Source organism: Hyperolius riggenbachi, chromosome 3 (assembly GCF_040937935.1).
Source record: "Hyperolius riggenbachi isolate aHypRig1 chromosome 3, aHypRig1.pri, whole genome shotgun sequence".
In the NCBI taxonomy this organism is placed as follows: domain Eukaryota; kingdom Metazoa; phylum Chordata; class Amphibia; order Anura; family Hyperoliidae; genus Hyperolius; species Hyperolius riggenbachi.
In genome coordinates, this window is record NC_090648.1 from 319,891,649 (window position 1) to 319,909,953 (window position 18,305).

At 43.2% G+C, this 18,305-nt stretch overlaps 1 protein-coding gene across 1 annotated transcript in view; it reads left to right on the forward strand.

Annotated features, from left to right (window-relative positions):
* The window catches only part of CEP83 (centrosomal protein 83), a 59,946-nt gene that overhangs the window by 31,638 nt on the left and 10,003 nt on the right, over window positions 1-18,305 (forward strand). Inside the window, exons 8-13 of the mRNA XM_068276802.1 lie at window positions 4,038-4,152; window positions 6,115-6,259; window positions 6,372-6,521; window positions 10,279-10,354; window positions 12,936-13,093; window positions 15,157-15,286. Of these exons, the coding sequence (XP_068132903.1) occupies window positions 4,038-4,152; window positions 6,115-6,259; window positions 6,372-6,521; window positions 10,279-10,354; window positions 12,936-13,093; window positions 15,157-15,286 (774 nt within the window). The remainder of the gene's footprint in view (window positions 1-4,037; window positions 4,153-6,114; window positions 6,260-6,371; window positions 6,522-10,278; window positions 10,355-12,935; window positions 13,094-15,156; window positions 15,287-18,305) is intronic.

Consider the following 18,305-nt stretch of genomic DNA (forward strand, 5'->3'; position numbering starts at 1 on the left):
AATTACATTACCTTCTGTAAGGCAGCGGTCACACTTGTCTTCCAGTTTTCTGCAAAGTGCAGAAAACTGAAAGACAAGTGTGACCCCTGCCTGAACCTTGTTGCATTGTGGAAAATAGCTGTTACAGCTGTTTTCAACTGCCAAAAACAATGCAGCAGCTACAGCACCTGCAAACACTAAAATGTTCACTGGAGTTCCTCTTTAAGTGAAAAGTTCTATAGTACTGTACACGCTTCAGATTAAACTCGGCCAGTGTGGCTGCTAAGGATCGCCTTGAGTGTTTATGGCAGCACTGATACGTTGGCAAAAGATCCAGCGTGCCAGAACCTCTTACCCGAATACAGCATGTTCACTCCCACACAACGCCCCGCTCCATTATGCACCACATATTGTCCATCTGAACTCTGCTGGGACAGAACATGTTGCTAGCCTGCAGGCTAGGAATGTCTCTGTACAAGCCTAGGTCACAAAATGTCACCCAGATTGATTGTGCCCCAATCTATGCTGGGTAATAGCAGACAGAAGTGTGTATAGGGCTTAAGGGTGTGCGTACACACATCCAATTTTGATTAGTTGATGATTTGCCAATTTTACCACTTCCATGTAGTATGAGGGCCAACAGATTTTGAATACTATGAACAGATTGTGCAGGTAAGCTTACATTGATGTGTGTAAGTACTCTGAAGAATGACAATGCTTTGGAAATGCAGGACCTAAAAATATAAATGTCTGGCACACAGATATAAAGACCAATTCAATGGTGATCTACTAAAGAACAGGCAGTACATTGATTGGGAAAGGCCATTTTTAAGTAATAGAGAAGGTGGAGGTTTGATGGTGGCAGAATGCAATTGCTGCTTCATTAGCTTTCATGTATGGCCTGAAGCTATAAGAAGCTAGTGGGTAGGGAAGGGATCAATCTTGGACTTCTACTAAGATTTTAGGTATGCACACCTACCGTATTTTCTAATGATGTGCCTGGAGTAGGCTCAAGAGCACTATAAGCCTAGTAAATTTTGCAGTGAAGTAGATCTGGCTGCAGGTGTTTCAGTAATTTGCTTTTTTATTTAAGACATATATGACAAGCAAGGCAACTTTTCAGAGAACAGACCTCCTTTCTCCAACTATATCATTTGTCTAACAAGTTAAACACACAACTCTTTTTATATGCTGACACTCTATGGAAAATAAATTAGTCACATGGTCAAGTCACCTGTGGTGAACAATCAGTTGGTGGTACTACTACATGGACCTAGTGGGGAACTGATCCACTATAGACCATGTGTGAGGAAGATGTACCACCATGTAATACTCCCTCCTCCCATTGAGGGGTCCCCTGAGGGAGGCAAGCTGCCTACCCCAACATCTCCTCTACCACCAGTTTATCAATGCCATAGGATGGAATTCATCCTCAGGCCACGCCCCCACGAAGTAGAGGCAGACCTGATGTGGAACTGTAGACACTGTCAACGTGCAATGCATAATGCCACCCTGTCACTAGCGGACTACCAGGAAGAGAGGTGAAACAGCATTTTGTCTTCAAGCTGATGGTGGGGTAGATGTGCAGCGGTATCACGGTGGACTATTTCCCCGGGGAGGGGGGGATGAAATCAGATCTTAGCAGCAAACAACACTAGAAAATAGAAAGCTGCATGTTGCTAAGGAGATAATAAATTACCTCAGTGTGGCCAGTGTGGTATCAGGGACATCTCATAATCACAACTCTATACGTTATAATCAACCCAATTAACTAACAACCTGATAAGACTGAAAATAATAAAGAATGATAATGATCAAAATAATAATCCTACAGAATAACCAGTAGAAATCAAAAGTATAAATAAAAACAAAATGTGTTTTCCTCAAATGAAAGGAGCTAACTCATACTCCCTATTCATTCATTGCCACTCTAAAGTATCTAATATATGGATCCATACTGCCTCTCGGTAAAGTAATTTTCTAATCCTATTTCCTTCCCTCCTAAAGGGGGCAACCTGTTCTAAAATCTGACACAGCTAACGAGAAATGATGCGGATCTGCTAGATGAGTTAATTTTTTTTCTTATCGTATATATTTATGTGCTGATAATCTTTCCTTCATTTTTGGGAAGTTTGGCCTATGTACAATAGGCTGCAAGGATATTTAAGGGAATATATAACATAATTAGAATTGCAGTCAAATTAACCACAAATTTTTAATACGAGTGCCTAAATGGGGATATACAACTTAATTTCCTCTAATAACATTACTACAATGTATGAAGTTCATACAGGGATAAGTACCGTTGGGTCATGTGAAAACAATACCGACCCAACGTGCACTACCCCTGTCTGCATGTACTAATTTGTCTCCTAAAGTGGGTGCTTGTTTATAAGACATAAGTGGTGACCTGGAACTCAGCTTCCTGTGGAAGTTTTCAATGCAAATACTATATTGACTAACAAATGGAATTATTTTAAACTGTCCTCTCCTACAGTTGGTCACATCAGAGACATCAGCAATAGACCCCTGTCTTGTCCTGCACAGACAATGATAGGGATAGTACATCTGATTAAGTCTCCCTATTCTAGTGTCTTCATCTGTAACTATTTTAGCAACTCTCTGAAATTTACTGCCATGATTGGATAGCTTGGTCCCCGGAGGGTGAAAACTCTCAAAATCGAAAACAGAATTAGTGTCTGTAGGTTTAGTGTATAGATCAGTGGTCAAAGACCCCGTTGACCACAGTATCCAAAAAACTAACCTCCAGGCAGTCACTATTTGTACACCTGAGGGCTGGACACTGTTGCATCCCATTATCAACAAAATTGACAAGGGTCGAACATGGCCCCACCCATACGCAAAAATGATTTTCTATATATCTCGTCCAACATTGGGTGTGCTTTGTAAACAAACTGTTTGTATAAATGAACGCCTTCTCATGGGTATTCATATAGACATTTGCGTAGGATGGAGCGATCTGACCTTCAGATAGCAAATCATTTAAGACAATAATCTTAATAATGTTAAGACATTGGCCAATTAGTCACACAAAAACTTGACCTGCTGTCTACTAAGATCCGATGCTACAGAGAGAATGTGTTGCACAGCTTCTATACCTCCATCACGTGGAATGGAGGTGTAGAGCCTTTCAACATCAAGAGTAACAATGAGAGCATTTTCTGGGATTGGAGGTAATCGATGTATGGCCTCCAAAAACATAGCTGTAGCTCTAAGATATGACTTGGCTGCCACAACAGAAGGTTAATGCATGAAATCTAGATACCGAGCAAGGGGGGAAACACAGAATCAATGCCTGCCACAATTGGCTGGCCTGGTGGTCTTTGGCAATTTTTGAACAAATTAAAAACAATGTAGCGATTGGATTTTCTTGGATCAGATACTGTTGTAATTTGCTATCAATAATATCACTTTCTACTGCCCTAATCAACAGTTCTTGAATTTTCAGTGTTATGTCCTAAATTGGATCACCAGGTAATTTACGATACGTATCTGTATCCGACAATACTTGGAATATCTCTTATCTATAATATATAGCAACTGCTCCCCCTTGTCCGCCTACGATGAGTATCTGTATCCGGAATATCACTTATCTATAATATTATGTACCCATGATAACTGCTCCCCCCTTGTCCGCCTACGATGAGTATCTGTATCCGGAATATCACTTGTCTATAATATTATGTACCCATAATAACTGCTCCCCCCCCCCCCCCCCTTGTCCGCCTACGATGAGTATCTGTATCCGGAATATCACTTGTCTATAATATTATGTACTAATCACAGAACCTGATTACAGCATATACTAAACTGTTTTTCCTCATATATAAATCAATCATAAAACGTAACTTTTAATATCTATACATTTATAAAAATGACCAATGTAGGATAGACTGACTGTCAATTATAAAATCTCCTTACTAACAAACTCGAGGTGTCTAGTAAGTATTATTAAAGTATATAACTACCTCTGAGTTTGTTACAAAATAGGATCAATTACATATACAGCTGATGTTCACTTGTCTCCTGCAATGCAGATTGATAAACTGAAGCATTCCCACAGCATGGAAATAACAAACATAAAATTAGAAGCTGCCAGAACAAAGAACGAGGCAGAGAAAGATAAAGACAGGATTCATAGTCAGCTTGATGGTAATGTATCTCTCAACACTTTCCATGGTAATATTCTAAAGATGATTATTTGTACAATGAGGACTTATTTATATTTGTGACATGGCTGCCGCGTGACCCAACAGCGCTATATTCTGCAGAGAAATGCTGACTTTTGTACAAGGGTTATTAGGCTCTCCAGACAGCTGCAATGTCATTACATTCAACAGTTATCAAAGAGGGAAGGCCAAGACAAATAACATTTATATTGCACTTTTCCCCTGGCGGACTCAAAGTGCCAAAGCTGCAACCAGTAGGATGCGCTCTATCGACAGTAGCCAAGTAAGGGAGTCTCGTCTAAGGTGTCCTACTGAATAGGTGTTGGCTGAGATTCAAATGCAGGTCTGAGCAGAGATTCAAAAGCAGGTCTCCTGTGTCAGAGGCAGAGCCCCTAACCAGTACATTATCCAGCCAACTACAGGAGAAGACATAATCAGTTACTTTTCTCCTATGTTGCTATCACTTACAGTAGGCAATAAATCTCTGACAGGTTTAAAACTAGACCATCTCATTATGGGGGTTCTCAGTATTTCTTTTATTTTTTGCAAAAGCACTCCCTGTGCAAAACTTATACAAATATGCCAACTGGTCTCTGTATTTTGGCAGTTGAGCTGATCAACTGCCATTCAGTAAGTGCTTTTGAAAATTAAGGAAACCCTGAGAATCCCCCATGAGGAGATGGAGTAGTCCAAAACTTTTCAGATTTGACAGATTTGCACTACCTGTTGTAAGTAACAGCTACATAGGAGAAAAGTAATTTTATATCTTAGACCTGTTACACATCTACAACGCGAGCAGGAGCCATTCTCCTGCACGCGTTTTACTAGCCTGCAGCTGTTGTCGGGAACCTGCAGTGCGACGCTGAGTAGCGGCGGTAGTATCAATTAAACCGATGGGGAAATGCTGACTCCCGACGATAAAATGCACCGGGATGCGTCGTACCGCAACGCATCGAAACTCAGCATCGGGTGGGAAAGGTAAAATGAAAGTCTATGGACTTTCCTTTTACCTTGGTTAACGCAAAGTATACACTTTGCATTAACCACTTGATGACCCACCCTTTACCCCCCCTTAAGGACCAGCTCTGTTTTGAGTGATCTGTGCTGGGTGGGCTGTGCAGCCCCCAGCACAGATCAGGTTGCAGGCAGAGAGATCAGATTGCCCCCCTTTTTTCCCCCCTATGGGGATGATGTGCAGGGGGGGTCTTATCTCTCCTGCCTGCCTGGGTGTTGCGGGGGGGGGGCACCTCAAAGCCCCCCTCCGCGGCGAAATCCTCCCCCTCCCTCTCCTACCTGGCCCCCCAGTGATCCGGGCTGCACAGGACGCTATCCGTCCTGTGCAGCCAGTGACAGGACGTCTTCTGTCACATGGCGGCGATCCCCGGCCGCTGATTGGCCGGGGATCGCCGATCTGCCTTACGGGGCGCTGCTGCGAGGCAGCGCCGTACAATGTAAACAAAGTGGATTATTTCCGCTTGTGTTTACATTTAGCCTGCGAGCCGCCATCGGCGGCCCGCAGGCTATTCACGGAGCCCCCCGCCGTGATTTGACAGGAAGCAGCCGCTCGCGCGAGCGGCTGCTTCCTAATTAATCAGCCTGCAGCTGGCGACGCAGTACTGCGTCGCTGGTCCTGCAGCTGCCACTTTGCCGACGCACGGTATAAGCGTGCGGTCGGCAAGTGGTTAAAGCGCTGAAAAAGGGCTCTGGTGTGAAAGAGCCCTTTCTGTTCGACAAATGTACATTTTATACTGTTAATATGTCTACGCATACATTTTTTTTCCAACAGCAGTGCTTTAACCTAGGATATGGTTACAGATACCAAATGAGAAAAAATGATCCCCGTAGCAGAGTCTGAATAAAGTACGAGTGTAACATTATACAGTAATTGGTACTAAACTGAAACTGTGTAAGAAAAAAAAAACATTCTAAAATATTTAATTTGCAGAGTTAGAAACTGAAAATGAGATTCTAAAAGCAACCTTAGAACGGCAGAAGGAGCTCCTGGCTGAGAAGGAACGTGAGTTAATACGTAAGGTGCAAGCTGCCAAGGAGGCCGGGCTCCAGGAGACCGCCACAATCCTGGCTGAGAGGTAAGCTGGAACAGGATACACATATATCATGGCTGCTTCTTTATGCTTTATATACGCAGCTGTCTGTCTTCGCATTCAGCTTGTCATTACTGACTGATCTATTTTCCCTTAGGCTGGAACTAGAAAATCGAATTGCTGAACTTGAGCGATATAAAGAGAATCAAGACCAACATAACCACATCGAAATCAGTCAACTAAAAGAAAAAGTCCACATTGCACAGTTAGCAGAGGAATCTGCCAGGCGAGAACTGCAGAGCTTAAGGTGAGCATTACATTGTATGAGTGTCTTTAACCACTTGAACTGAATATAAAAAGTCAAAATAATCATACACAGGTCATACTCACCTCCTGTGTAGTCTACTACTCAATCTCTTTCTCCTCTCCTGCGTCCCATTTGTCCACTGGGATCAATGGAATTATCCGTCCTCCATTTTAAAAATGGCCATTACCCCCTAACAGCTTCCGGGTCAGCACACTGTTAAACTGTAATATCACCCACTTGAGCCATAGGGAAACATGGACATTACCTTAGACATTCATTTGTAACTGACAGATGCTGATATATAACTGACAGCAACTGGTATATTTCAGTTCTGACAAAATATTGTCAGAACTGGAAGGGATCACTGTAAGAAGAAAATGGTGAGCTTCTGAGAGGAACTGACAGTGAGGTTAGTATGTAATATTCATTTGCAGCTACGTCATGTGTTTGTTTTAAATAATTTTCCTCGCTTCAGGTTCCCTTTAAGATTCCTGACAATTTTGGCAATTCAGCTGTGTCGCTATTGATACAGGAATAACTTTTTACTACACATTGGGCTCTATTCACAAAACTTCTCATAAATGACTTATTTATCACCTAATTTAGAAAAATAATATTTCAGGATATTTACAAGCAACAAGATTTCTCGTGAACTTTATTTCAATATTACTTTTCTTACCTTAATTATAATTACATTTTTGCTCTTTGGAAGGTTAAAAAATATAACATAGATCAGGTGAAAACGCTTTGTGAAGCCTGCCCATTGTGTGAAATATCTCATCATTTGCTTTGCACTTTTGGCTGTTAAATAGGCACAAGGGATGATGTGGAAAGGGTTAAATGCATTATTACACACTCAAAACAGAGAGAAATTGCTAAACTGTAGTTGCAGTGCTGCCCACAAGCTAAAGTTATCCTGAACTGACATGTGACATGATGGGATAAACATGGGTATATGTAGTACAGTGCTGTCCAACTGGCGGCCCGCGGGCCGCATCCAGCTTGCCAGGCCTTCTGCTACGGCCCCTCTGCTGTGGCAGTGTTAGCCCCCGAGTCACCCAGAGCTGAGGGGGCTTTTTAAGAAAAAAAACAAAAAACCTTTTCCCCCATGCCTCGGCTGCTATAATTTAAATTTACAACCCCCCTCCGCTCCCCTACCCTCGTTCCCCCGTGCTGCTGCTGCCGCCACCTCACCTCAGATCGGGGGCGGACAGGAGATAGGAACCAGCCACACCGGCGCATGGCAGCCGCACGGGGGACTTTAAATGCTGGACGTGACCGATGATGTCACTTCCTGCATTGAAATTCACAGCACGGCTGTAGTGTGCTGGTCTGGCTGGTTGTTATCTCCTGCCCGCCGCCGATCTGAGGTGAGGCGGCGGCAGCAGCATGGGGGGAACGAGGGGAGGGGAGTGGAGGGGGGCTGTAAATATTACATTATAGCAGCCGATCTGACGGCATTTTGTGGGTAAATCTGCAGCCAATCCTGAATGCATTTTGTGGGTAAATCTGCAGCCAATCCTGAATGCATTTTGTGGGGAAATCTGCACCCAATCCTGAATGCATTTTATGGGTAAATCTGCAGCCAATCCTGAATGCATTTTGTGGGTAAATCTGCACCCAATCCTGAATGCATTTTGTGGGGAAATCTGCAGCCAATCCTGAATGCATTTTGTGGGTAAGTCTGCAGTCAATCCTGAATGCATTTTGTGGGGAAATCTGCAGTCAATCCTGAATGCATTTTGTGGGTAAATCTGCAGCCAATCTGAAAGCATATTGTGGGTAAATTTGCAGCCAATCCTGAATGCATTTTGTGGGTAAATCTGCAGCCAATCCTGAATGCATTTTGTGGGTAAATCTGCAGCCAATCCGAGTGCGTTTTGTGGGGAAATCTGCTCACAATCTGATTGCATTTTGTGGGTAAATCTGTTCACAATCTGATTGCATTTTGTGGGGAAATCTGCTCACAATCTGATTGCATTTTGTTGGGAAATCTGTTCCCAATCTGATTGCATTTTTAGGGGAAATCTGCTCCCAATGTGATTGCATTTTGTGGGGAAATCTGCTCCCAATCTAATTGCATTTTGTGGGGAAACTGCTGTTAGATTTTTTTTTTCCCCGGGCTGCCGGCCCTCCACCATGTGGCCTGGAAAAAAACGTCCCTCCATACCCACGAAGTTGGACAGCACTGATGTAGTACATAGCCTACTTACAGCTTGCCTGTCTTCACTTTCTAATTTATTTTTTTTGCACTGCAAGAAGTTAACAGATCAGGGCTTTTGAACATGAAAATTAGACCGTCAATTACAGCCCCAACTCTCCTGAAAAGTAAATACAATACACTTTTTATTTCAATAATTTTTATTGGTTTTAACATAGTCCCAAAGTGACATTACAGTTACAGTAATGAACCATGAAATATATTGCTGTTTACAACATAAGGTACTGTGAATACAATGCAAATTAAATAAAGTAATAACATGACAACATGAGTCTTGAAACTGTGGTAGCCTGTGAGGATTGTAAAACAAGGATCGGAGGATTGGAATATAAAGAGCAACCCCTAACCGAGTAAAGCAGTCTTTGGAAAGGCTGAGTGGTGGTATGTTTAACCACTTAGTTAGGAAAGATGGCGACCGCCCATTCACAAACCAAAATGGCTGGGCAGGGCCACCCTCCCCTAGATATAGCTAAACGCTTATGAGGTCCTGCCTTCAGCAAGACAGGATCTTTATTGCAATTCTAAAAGGTCTACGTTTGTAACAACATGGTTCTTAGGAGTGTAAGTATATTTGGGGATTGCAATACCAGTAGATTCGTAGAGAATTATACCGTATCCGGTTGTCAGTTCGTGAACGAAGGTAGGTAAAGGAAAGAAAAGGAGAAGTGAAGAAGGAAAAAGAAGTACAGAAAAGAAAGTCTAGACCGCGAGAGCGGGGGGCCCATCAATCCTCCCACAAGATGGAGATTATGGATTTGTCTTATCAGCCCAGGTGAGTGGTGTCAGTAACGCCTTAATTGGGAACTTGTCTCAGGTCCTAAGATATAATTGGTAAGGGGGGACCATATCTTATCAAACTTTTTCATACTATCCATCAGTCTAGCTTTAAGCTTCTCAAAAAATAAGATGTGACAGAGCCTCTGCTTGACCTGATCAAAGGATAAAGATGTAGTGTTCCAGGAAGCCGCAATTGTTAACTTTGTTGCTGTAAAAATAAAGTTAACCAGGGCATTTTGAGTGGAGGTCAGATTCGGGTACGGGAGGCCTAGAAGTGTGTGAGCAGGATTCTTGGGAACAGGAGTATTGAGCAATGATGAGGCCCATGTGCAGACCCTTATCCACAGCCTATTTGCTTTTTTGCATTTCCTACAATACACTTTTATCTTTCTGCACAAAGACTGCTGATAACATAGTGCTGCATAGTTTGGATGGTAATTATTTATTATATGTGTGAGCTGAATGAACTAGACTACCTCAATGTCATGGCTGCTGATAATTTATATTTGAATTGCAGCATTTAAACTAAAATCAAGAATGTAAGACTGCAGGAAAGTTCCATTTATCATTAGTACTACTAATATAATTAAATACTTCATACATGTATTTTGAGTTCAGGTTTGCTTTATTGCAGATTTACTGGAATATACATTAAAGTATGGGAGGCTCAGTTAGGGCTTTTACATGTTCTGAGATAAATGATTTATAATTTCAGATTCATGCTGTATCCTACATGTGACATTTCACTCTTTTCACTAGATCTAAATTCCAGCAGCAAGTGGAATATGCAGAACATATGAAGAAAGAAATACACAATGAAGCAGACCTTAAACGGGTAATGATTCTCATTCATATGCATGTACAGTAATAATACAGTAGCTCTGTATGTGGATTGCACAAAGCATTCTTCTTGGAGTTGTTCTTTGTATTATTGGAAAGTGGTACTCTCAAATGGTTTTTGTTGTATACCGGTACATTAATCCTGATCCAATTCACCTTTTCTCCTACATTTTCTTCTAGGTGGTATTTTCACATTATAAATAAAATGCATTTTAAGCCACCAGCAAGCAAGAAAATACTCAGAATAATTTTTACAGTTTTTCGCCTACTTTTTGGTACTCTTTAAAGGGAACCAGAGAGGATTCAATATACATACCTGGGGCTTCCTCCAGCCCCATACGCACGGATCGCTCCCACGCCGCCGTCCTCCGCTGCCTGGATCCGCCGCCACCGGGTCCCGTCATTGCCGCGAGTCGGCAAGTCGGCCGGCGGACGCGGCCAATTCTCCGCATTACAGGGTGCTCTCTCTCCATACAGATACGCATGTGGCTGCTTACTGCGCTGCCGCATGCGTACATGTATGGAGGGAGCCCCTGTGATGCGGACAATTGGCCGCGTCCGCCGGAAGTGACGGGCCCGGTACCGGCGGATCCAGGAAGCTGAGGACGGCGGCGTGGGAGCGATTCAGGCTTATGGAGCTGGAAGAAGCCCCAGGTATGTATAAAATCATTTTCTTTTTTCAACCCCCCGTTCCTCTCTGGTTCCCTTTAAATTTCAGAGTGCAAAATCTATGAAAAAAAATCACGTTTTTTGCAAAATAAAAAAGGAAAATACTTTTAGTCTCTAGTCAGTTCCCCATTTTCCCCTTAGCAGTTTCCAGCTGCCTGCTCACTCCCTCTTCCCAGTCAGCCTGAAACCATGCTTATCTGAAAGAGCTATCACTGCCCACTGGGGCAAGCCTCTCCACTGGGTAAGGTGAGATGGCAAGGAAGAGGATTTGCGCTTTTCTATATTTTAACCTAAGAGATATTTAAAGGATACCCGAGGTGACATGTGACATGATGAGATAGACATGTGTATGTACAGTGCCTAAGTTTTGGTTGATGCGTGGATTAGAGCTTTGACTTTAAGAGATTAAAAAAAGCTCTGGATCCTATTGATACTGTCCTCCTCAGTCAGCCCTGAACAATCAACAATAATAACAGCTTGGACTCCAGCAGAAATAGCCGAGCTTGATCGGATGCACTGTACTGCACAGGCAGCTCACACCTGTGCAATAGAGCGGACTCTAATCGGGCTCGGCTATTTCCACTGGAGCCAAGGGGAAAGCCACTAGTGTTCCTAATCGCAGCGCTGACAAACCCTTGTCACCAGACTCGGTATCCAACCGCTGGAATGGGGCTGAAGTGGAGCTTTAGGCTTCCCCTTCCCAAGGTAAGTACCTCCTATGAGCCTTTTTTCATTTCAGGGTCACTTTAACCACTTCAGGACTCGGCCTTTACCCCCCCTTAAGGACCAGCGCTGATTTCTAAGATCTGTGCTGGGTGGGCTCTACAGCCCCCAGCACAGATCAAATAACAGGCAGAGCGACCAGATAACCCCCCCCCCCTTTTTCCCCACTAGGGGGATGATGTGCTGGGGGGTGCTGATCGCTCCTGCATGCGTGTGGGTGGCGGGGGGGGGGGGGGGGGGGGCAGGCGCCTCAAAGCCCCCTCCACAGCAGGATTCCCCCTCTCCCTCTTCTCCCTCCCTGCCCCGGAGATCGGAGGCTGCACAGGAACGGATCTGTCCTGTGCAGCCTCTAACAGGCTCCTGCCTGTCATGTGACAGAGAAATGTAAACAAAGCGGATTATTTCCGCTTGTGCTTACATTTAGCCTGCGAGCGGCTGTTTCCTGATTAATTAGGCTGCAGCCGGTGACGCAGATGTGCGTCGCTGGTCCTGCAGCTACCACTTTGCCGACGCACGTTATGAGTGGGCGGTCGGCAAGTGGTTAAATTTAACTCTAAATAAATATAAAAGAAACACCATAATTCTTACAGGTAGTCGCCAGTAAAAGAGACTTGTAGCGTTATATTAGAATGTATGATGAGAAAAGAGCCTGAACACCAGTATGGTTCAGTCAAGCATATGAAGGGTTTTTTCACACAAGTGAGCTGAATGCATCGCTGAGAAATCCATATTCCTTTTAATATCTGTTCCTGTGAAACCTATCTGAGTTATAATAATATCCTATAGTACTGTATGTAACATTACTGCTTCACAGGGCTGCATAAAGCCAGGCTGGACTCTACACAGCCTTACTGAGGTGATCTTTTTAACAGAATGGCTGACCTGGTCCTTAAGGCACGTACACACACCATACCGCCTCAACGACTGCTCCGTCAGACCCTCCCGCTGGGCGGACGTTCAGAGACAGCGTTAACAGTCTGCCGACAGCGCATACACACGTGTTACTGTCTGATGAACGTCCGCCCAGCGGAAGGGTCTGACGGACCCGTCGTTTGCGGCGGTAGGGCGTGCGTACGCGCCTTTATTGCCTAGTTCACTACTATAACAGTGATTAAAGTTCACTACCATTTATACTGCAAACAGTTAATTCTGTCCTTGATACATCTGTGCTTTGCTTTATTCAGGAATTAAGTGAGTTGAGAAGTCAGGTAGCATCTCTGTCAGAATCTGAGAATGCCTTGCTGCGCAGCAGTGAGAAGCTGAAGGATATGGTGGAGCACCTGAAACAAGAAAACCGCAGCGCCAGAGGCCAGGCTGAAAAGGCCCAGCAAGATGCAGAAAAGTGAGGCTCATATGCTTTCTTATTGTGGTTATTGGTTTTTTTAATTGAATTGGATTTATCCTTATTTAAAAAATATTGACAGTTCTGCTAGAAAAGTGCTGGGCAAACTACAGCCTGTGGGCCACATCGGCTCCCATGCGCCAAAAGGCGTCCGGTTTTCCCTCCTTCCCCCCTCCCTCCTTGCAGAGTCGCGGGCGGCAAGCGGAGAACTTAAAACTCACCCGCAGTAGTACTGAGTCCAGCGTTGTCTCCATGGCAACAGGGTATCACATGACTCGCCGTCAGGTCGTGCCAATGTATTACACGCTGGCAACCTCCTGACGACGAGTCATGTGACGCCATGGAGACGACGCTGGACTTAGAGCTGCTAGGGAGCTTTAAGTTCCCCACTTGCTGCCCGCTCGCAACTCTGGGGGAAAATTTAAGGAATGTGGACCACACAGCATGCGGCCCGGGCCACGAAAAGTTGACCAGCCCTGTGCTAGAACATAGGTCTAGTTTTAGATGCTTCGCTCATTATTCATGGTAAATGACCTATTAGCAACTCAAACAACCTGTTTTTTGTTGTACACACTTTGAGGCCTTTTCCTGCCTTTTAAAGGGGAACTGAAGAGAGAGGTATATGGAGGCTGTCCTGTTTATTTCCTTTTAATCAATACCAGTTGCCTGGCAGCCCTGTTGGTCTATTTCTCTGCAGTAGTATCTGATTAAAACCAGAAACAAGCATGCAGCTAGTCTTGTCAGATCAGACTTATAAGTCTGAACCACTGAAACACCTGATCTGCTGCATGCTTGTTCAGGGGCTATGGCTAATAGTATTAGAGGCAGAGGATCAGCAGAGCTGCCAGGCAACTGGTATTGTCTAAAAGGAAATAAACATGACAGCCTCCATATACCTCTCTCTTCAGTTCCCCTTTAAGGGAAGGAATGGAAGGGTGATAGGAGGGAACAGCCTGCCTATCCCTGTCTAAAAATGTTACTTTAGCCAAAAGTCACATTTTTCAAGCAGGAGAGGAGCGTACAATGCATACAGAGGTGGATGGATCCAGCATGAACACCTCTGTGCTTATCTGAGGTAGCTTTGTCTCGGGTCAAGTGTGCTTTAACCTCCCCTTCATATTAATCATGAATCTTTCCACTTTACTGGCTGGTAGTATGGGCACCTAAAACTACCTCACATTTTGTAATGTTTGTGGCAGCAGTTAATGTTCTGCCGTTAGGAAGTATGTATATGTATTAGGGAGTATGCTCTAACCTAGGCCATTCCCCTTCAACCTCTCAAGTTTTACTCCTCATTAGATAACCTAAACAGGCACTATGCCTGTATGTATACCGCATACCTCCCCACTTCTTGTTACCCCCCCCCCCCCCCTCCATTGCTTTAAATTGTAAGCTCGGAAAGGCAAGGCCCTCTCACCCTTTTGGGTCTTGGATTTTGTTGCTCATTTCATGGCTTGCACTGTGTTATACATTTTATGCATCATGTTACATCTGTCATGGTAATCACCAGTTCTGTATTTTGTATCAGTGTCCATATTTGATGTATATCATTGCCTGTATCATTATGTACCCCTTGTTTGTTTTCCTACTTTGTACAACACCATGGAATATGTTGGCGCTTTATAAATCCATAATTATAGTACAGTATAGATTTTGCTTTGTAGAACAAATTTTATGTCTTCATTTAGTGTTTTATTTGTGTTTGTGGATTACTATATAGCATTCAGAAATTGCGTTGTAGTGCATTGTAAAAGGTACACACTAAAATAGGGAACAGAGTATACATAATTCCATATCATGTGCCTCGTCAAAGTTCTCTCAGCACACCGTGGTGCGTCAGATTCTGTCATAAGAATACGAGCTGAGCTGTGAGCTACCGCATACTCTGCACTATGTCCGTGTTACTAATGACACCGTGTGGTATTGCACAGTGATGTGTACATTACAGGAAGATGCTCATTTTTATTTAACAGACTTGTCCAGTTCTGTGAAACAAAGCATTTAGGAAAGAAACCTTTAGAGAAAACTTTATCATAACAGTTGTATGCGTTACTTCTTTTCAGGGAACTGGAGGGAAACAGAATTGAATGGCTGCAGGAGAAGCATAAGCTGCAGGAGAGTCATTCTCAGCTGCAAGAGAAATACCAGCAGTTAAAGGAAAAACTGCACAGAGCAGCTATAGCTCAGAAAAAGGTATGTGTATATTTATATTGTGACATAAGATGCTAACAAGATCTCCAGAAGCAATTCAGTTTGTTAGGGAAGGTCTGACTGGAGCGCAGGAAAATGTGTTTTTTATGAATAAAGTGCAAGATCTAGTCAATCAGGTAATTTGTTTGCATCCACACCATCATTTCCTATTTTAACAGGTACAATTTATTGAGTTTTTAAAAAAACAATAATACAACAAAACATTACAAACAGTTATCAGTATGGTGCCAATGAAGAGGGGGAGGAGGGGAAATAAGGATAAGGTGGAGACCACCAGGAAGGCATTTGTGTATCATATACATAAGGGTGAGAGAAGCGGAGAAGAAATTTTGGGATCTAAAGAGAACACCCGGTTGATATTTATTAAACATTGATTAATACCTAAATTAACATCCTCTAATTTGTGCCTAACACAATTTCCACATGAAATACAATAAATACAATAAATAATAATAATGAAATAAACCATGACACTTGAGGGCAGGTAAATTGAAATTGCTGTTGTATTGGTGAATCCACCTTTTACATACAATATAAATTCATCCCCTTCCCCAAGTTATTGCACCATTCCCTTAGCCTAGGCAAAAAACATGACCTCCTACTAACTACCCTAATGTCCTGGTATAGAGTCACTTCAGTTTGCCCTTGCCATGTACATGCTTCACATTTAACTTCCCTTCCGGACACCGTGTTCCTCCTCATCACACCAGTGACTGTGCGCTGTGACTGCCGCTATGTTGCTACGTCCAGATTAGCACTCCGGGGAGTAGATAACCCATGCTAGGTTTTCATTTGCAGTCCGCGGGCGTCCCCGCTCTCCCTGGGATACTGCGTGTAGCGCTCATCCCCTGGTGCGCGGCATACGTAGGTCTGTGGCTAGTTCACGCTGGGTGGCGGTTCCATCAGCATGTTTCCAACCGCCGCCCTTGGGATACGGTGGCCTGGATATGCCAAAAAGGTCTACGCGTTTCGTCAGGTCCTCCTCACTTTTTCAAGACCAGTAACCATTTGTGAACTCCCTCTTGTGGTCCTTTTTATATTGGCAGATATTCTCAACTGTTTTTCAGGCTCACTTTTTTCTTTATGCACTCTGTCTCCATCTTGTGGAATTATCTATAAGTGCACTTAAGGATTATTATTTTCCTCTGTGCTTGTGGATTCCCCCACTCTCACAGTGGCATGATCATTACCTTCATAATTATTGCCTGTAAACTATACAGATGGATTAATTATTCCTGCCTTTTTTTTAAACCTTCACAGAGGCCACATAAATATTACACTTTTCTCTGAGAAATATGCTGCATATAAATATCGAAGAGAGGAGGGACCTTAATGAAGGAACCCCAATAGCGCATCCCTCCCAACCCCCAAGCCCCCCCCCCCCTCCCCCACCAATCCAATCTTCCCTGAAATTTTTCCAGGACATTAGGGTAGTTAGTAGGAGGTCATGTTTTTGCCTAGGCTAAGGGATTGGTGCAATAACTTGGGGAAGGGAATGAATTTATATTGTATGTAAAAGGTGGATTCACCAATACAACAGCAATTTCAATTTACCTGCCCTCAAGTGTCATGGTTTATTTCATGTGGAAATTGTGTTAGGCACAAATTAGAGGAGGTTAATTTAGGTATTAATCAATGTTTAATAAATATCAACTGGGTGTTCTCTTTAGATCCCAAAATTTCTCCTCCGCTTCTCTCACCCTTATGTATATGATACACAAATGCCGTATGTAAAAGGTGGATTCACCAATACAACAGCAATTTCAATTTACCTGCTCTCAAGTGTCATGGTTTATTTCATTGATTAATACCTATTCTGCATCAGAGATACTTCCTATTTAAAATAGGTGGTGATTACCACATTTAACAGGTGAGCTATGAGGCATCCTCAATGAGGGTGAACCTAATCTGAGTGGCATAGCAATGGGCCTGTTAGTATTGCAAAGGGATCTGATAGACCTTGTGATAAATGCATAATGGAATGTGCGCTCTTTTGGCTAAACAGCTGTTTTTAAGTTATACAACAGTGGAAAATGGCATGGGGAGTGTCAGTTTACATATTGAGAATAAACAAGTATTTTGTGTAACACAATTTGGTAAACCACTTGCCACAATGATTACCATACATACAAAAAATGACTTGTTTCAAGAAAAAATGGTATTTGTTTTTTAAAGTGTTTGGTAGAAGTTATTTAGTTTTTCCAGTATAAAGAGTGTAGAGGAGCACATTGAGCACATGAAAAAATATCAATCTTTATTGTAAACCATTTAAAAGGTAATTCAAACAGTAGTACAGCTACAGGGTATTAGCCCAAAAAACTCACAAACCCAGGCTGGGTTAGTGAATCTGTAACAATTAGGCCGGATTTGCACTGCACCGGATGAAAAACTGATCCTGTAAAAACGGATCCATTGCATGCTAGAACTGCCCGTATACCAACCCCAGAGTCCCATCAGAAGCATCAGGCTCCCACTTGTTTGCATAAGACCAATGGGAACCCTCCTTGAGCACCAGGGAGGGTTTTCATTAGTCCACAACTCTGTGAACTAATGAGAATCCTCCCTGAGGAGGGACGATTCCCAAAACCAATTGAAGCCTGGTGCTTCTAATTGGGCTCTGGCGTTGGTATATCGGCATTTCTATCATGGAGGTACTCAAATGAACAGAGGCAGTGAAATGGATGATGACAGGTGAGTAATTTGCAAATCATACATGGTGAGCAGCCTAGTGAGATAAGAGTGATTCTGTCGGACTTTATTGCCATCCGCCTCGGCTGGCTGATCCAGAAAAGTCACGCAGGACCCAAAGTTGAGTTATGCTCATCAGAACGGACCGAACAGTTTCATTCCAACCAGACTGATGTGAACATATTCTATTGCTTTGCATAGGTTTCGTATGGATAAATTCAATTTTTTCCGTTAAGTGGGATGTTTTTATTGCCATTGTGAACTCAGCCTTAGGATGGAACTTGGGTCTAAGGGCTGGTTCAGACGGACGCTT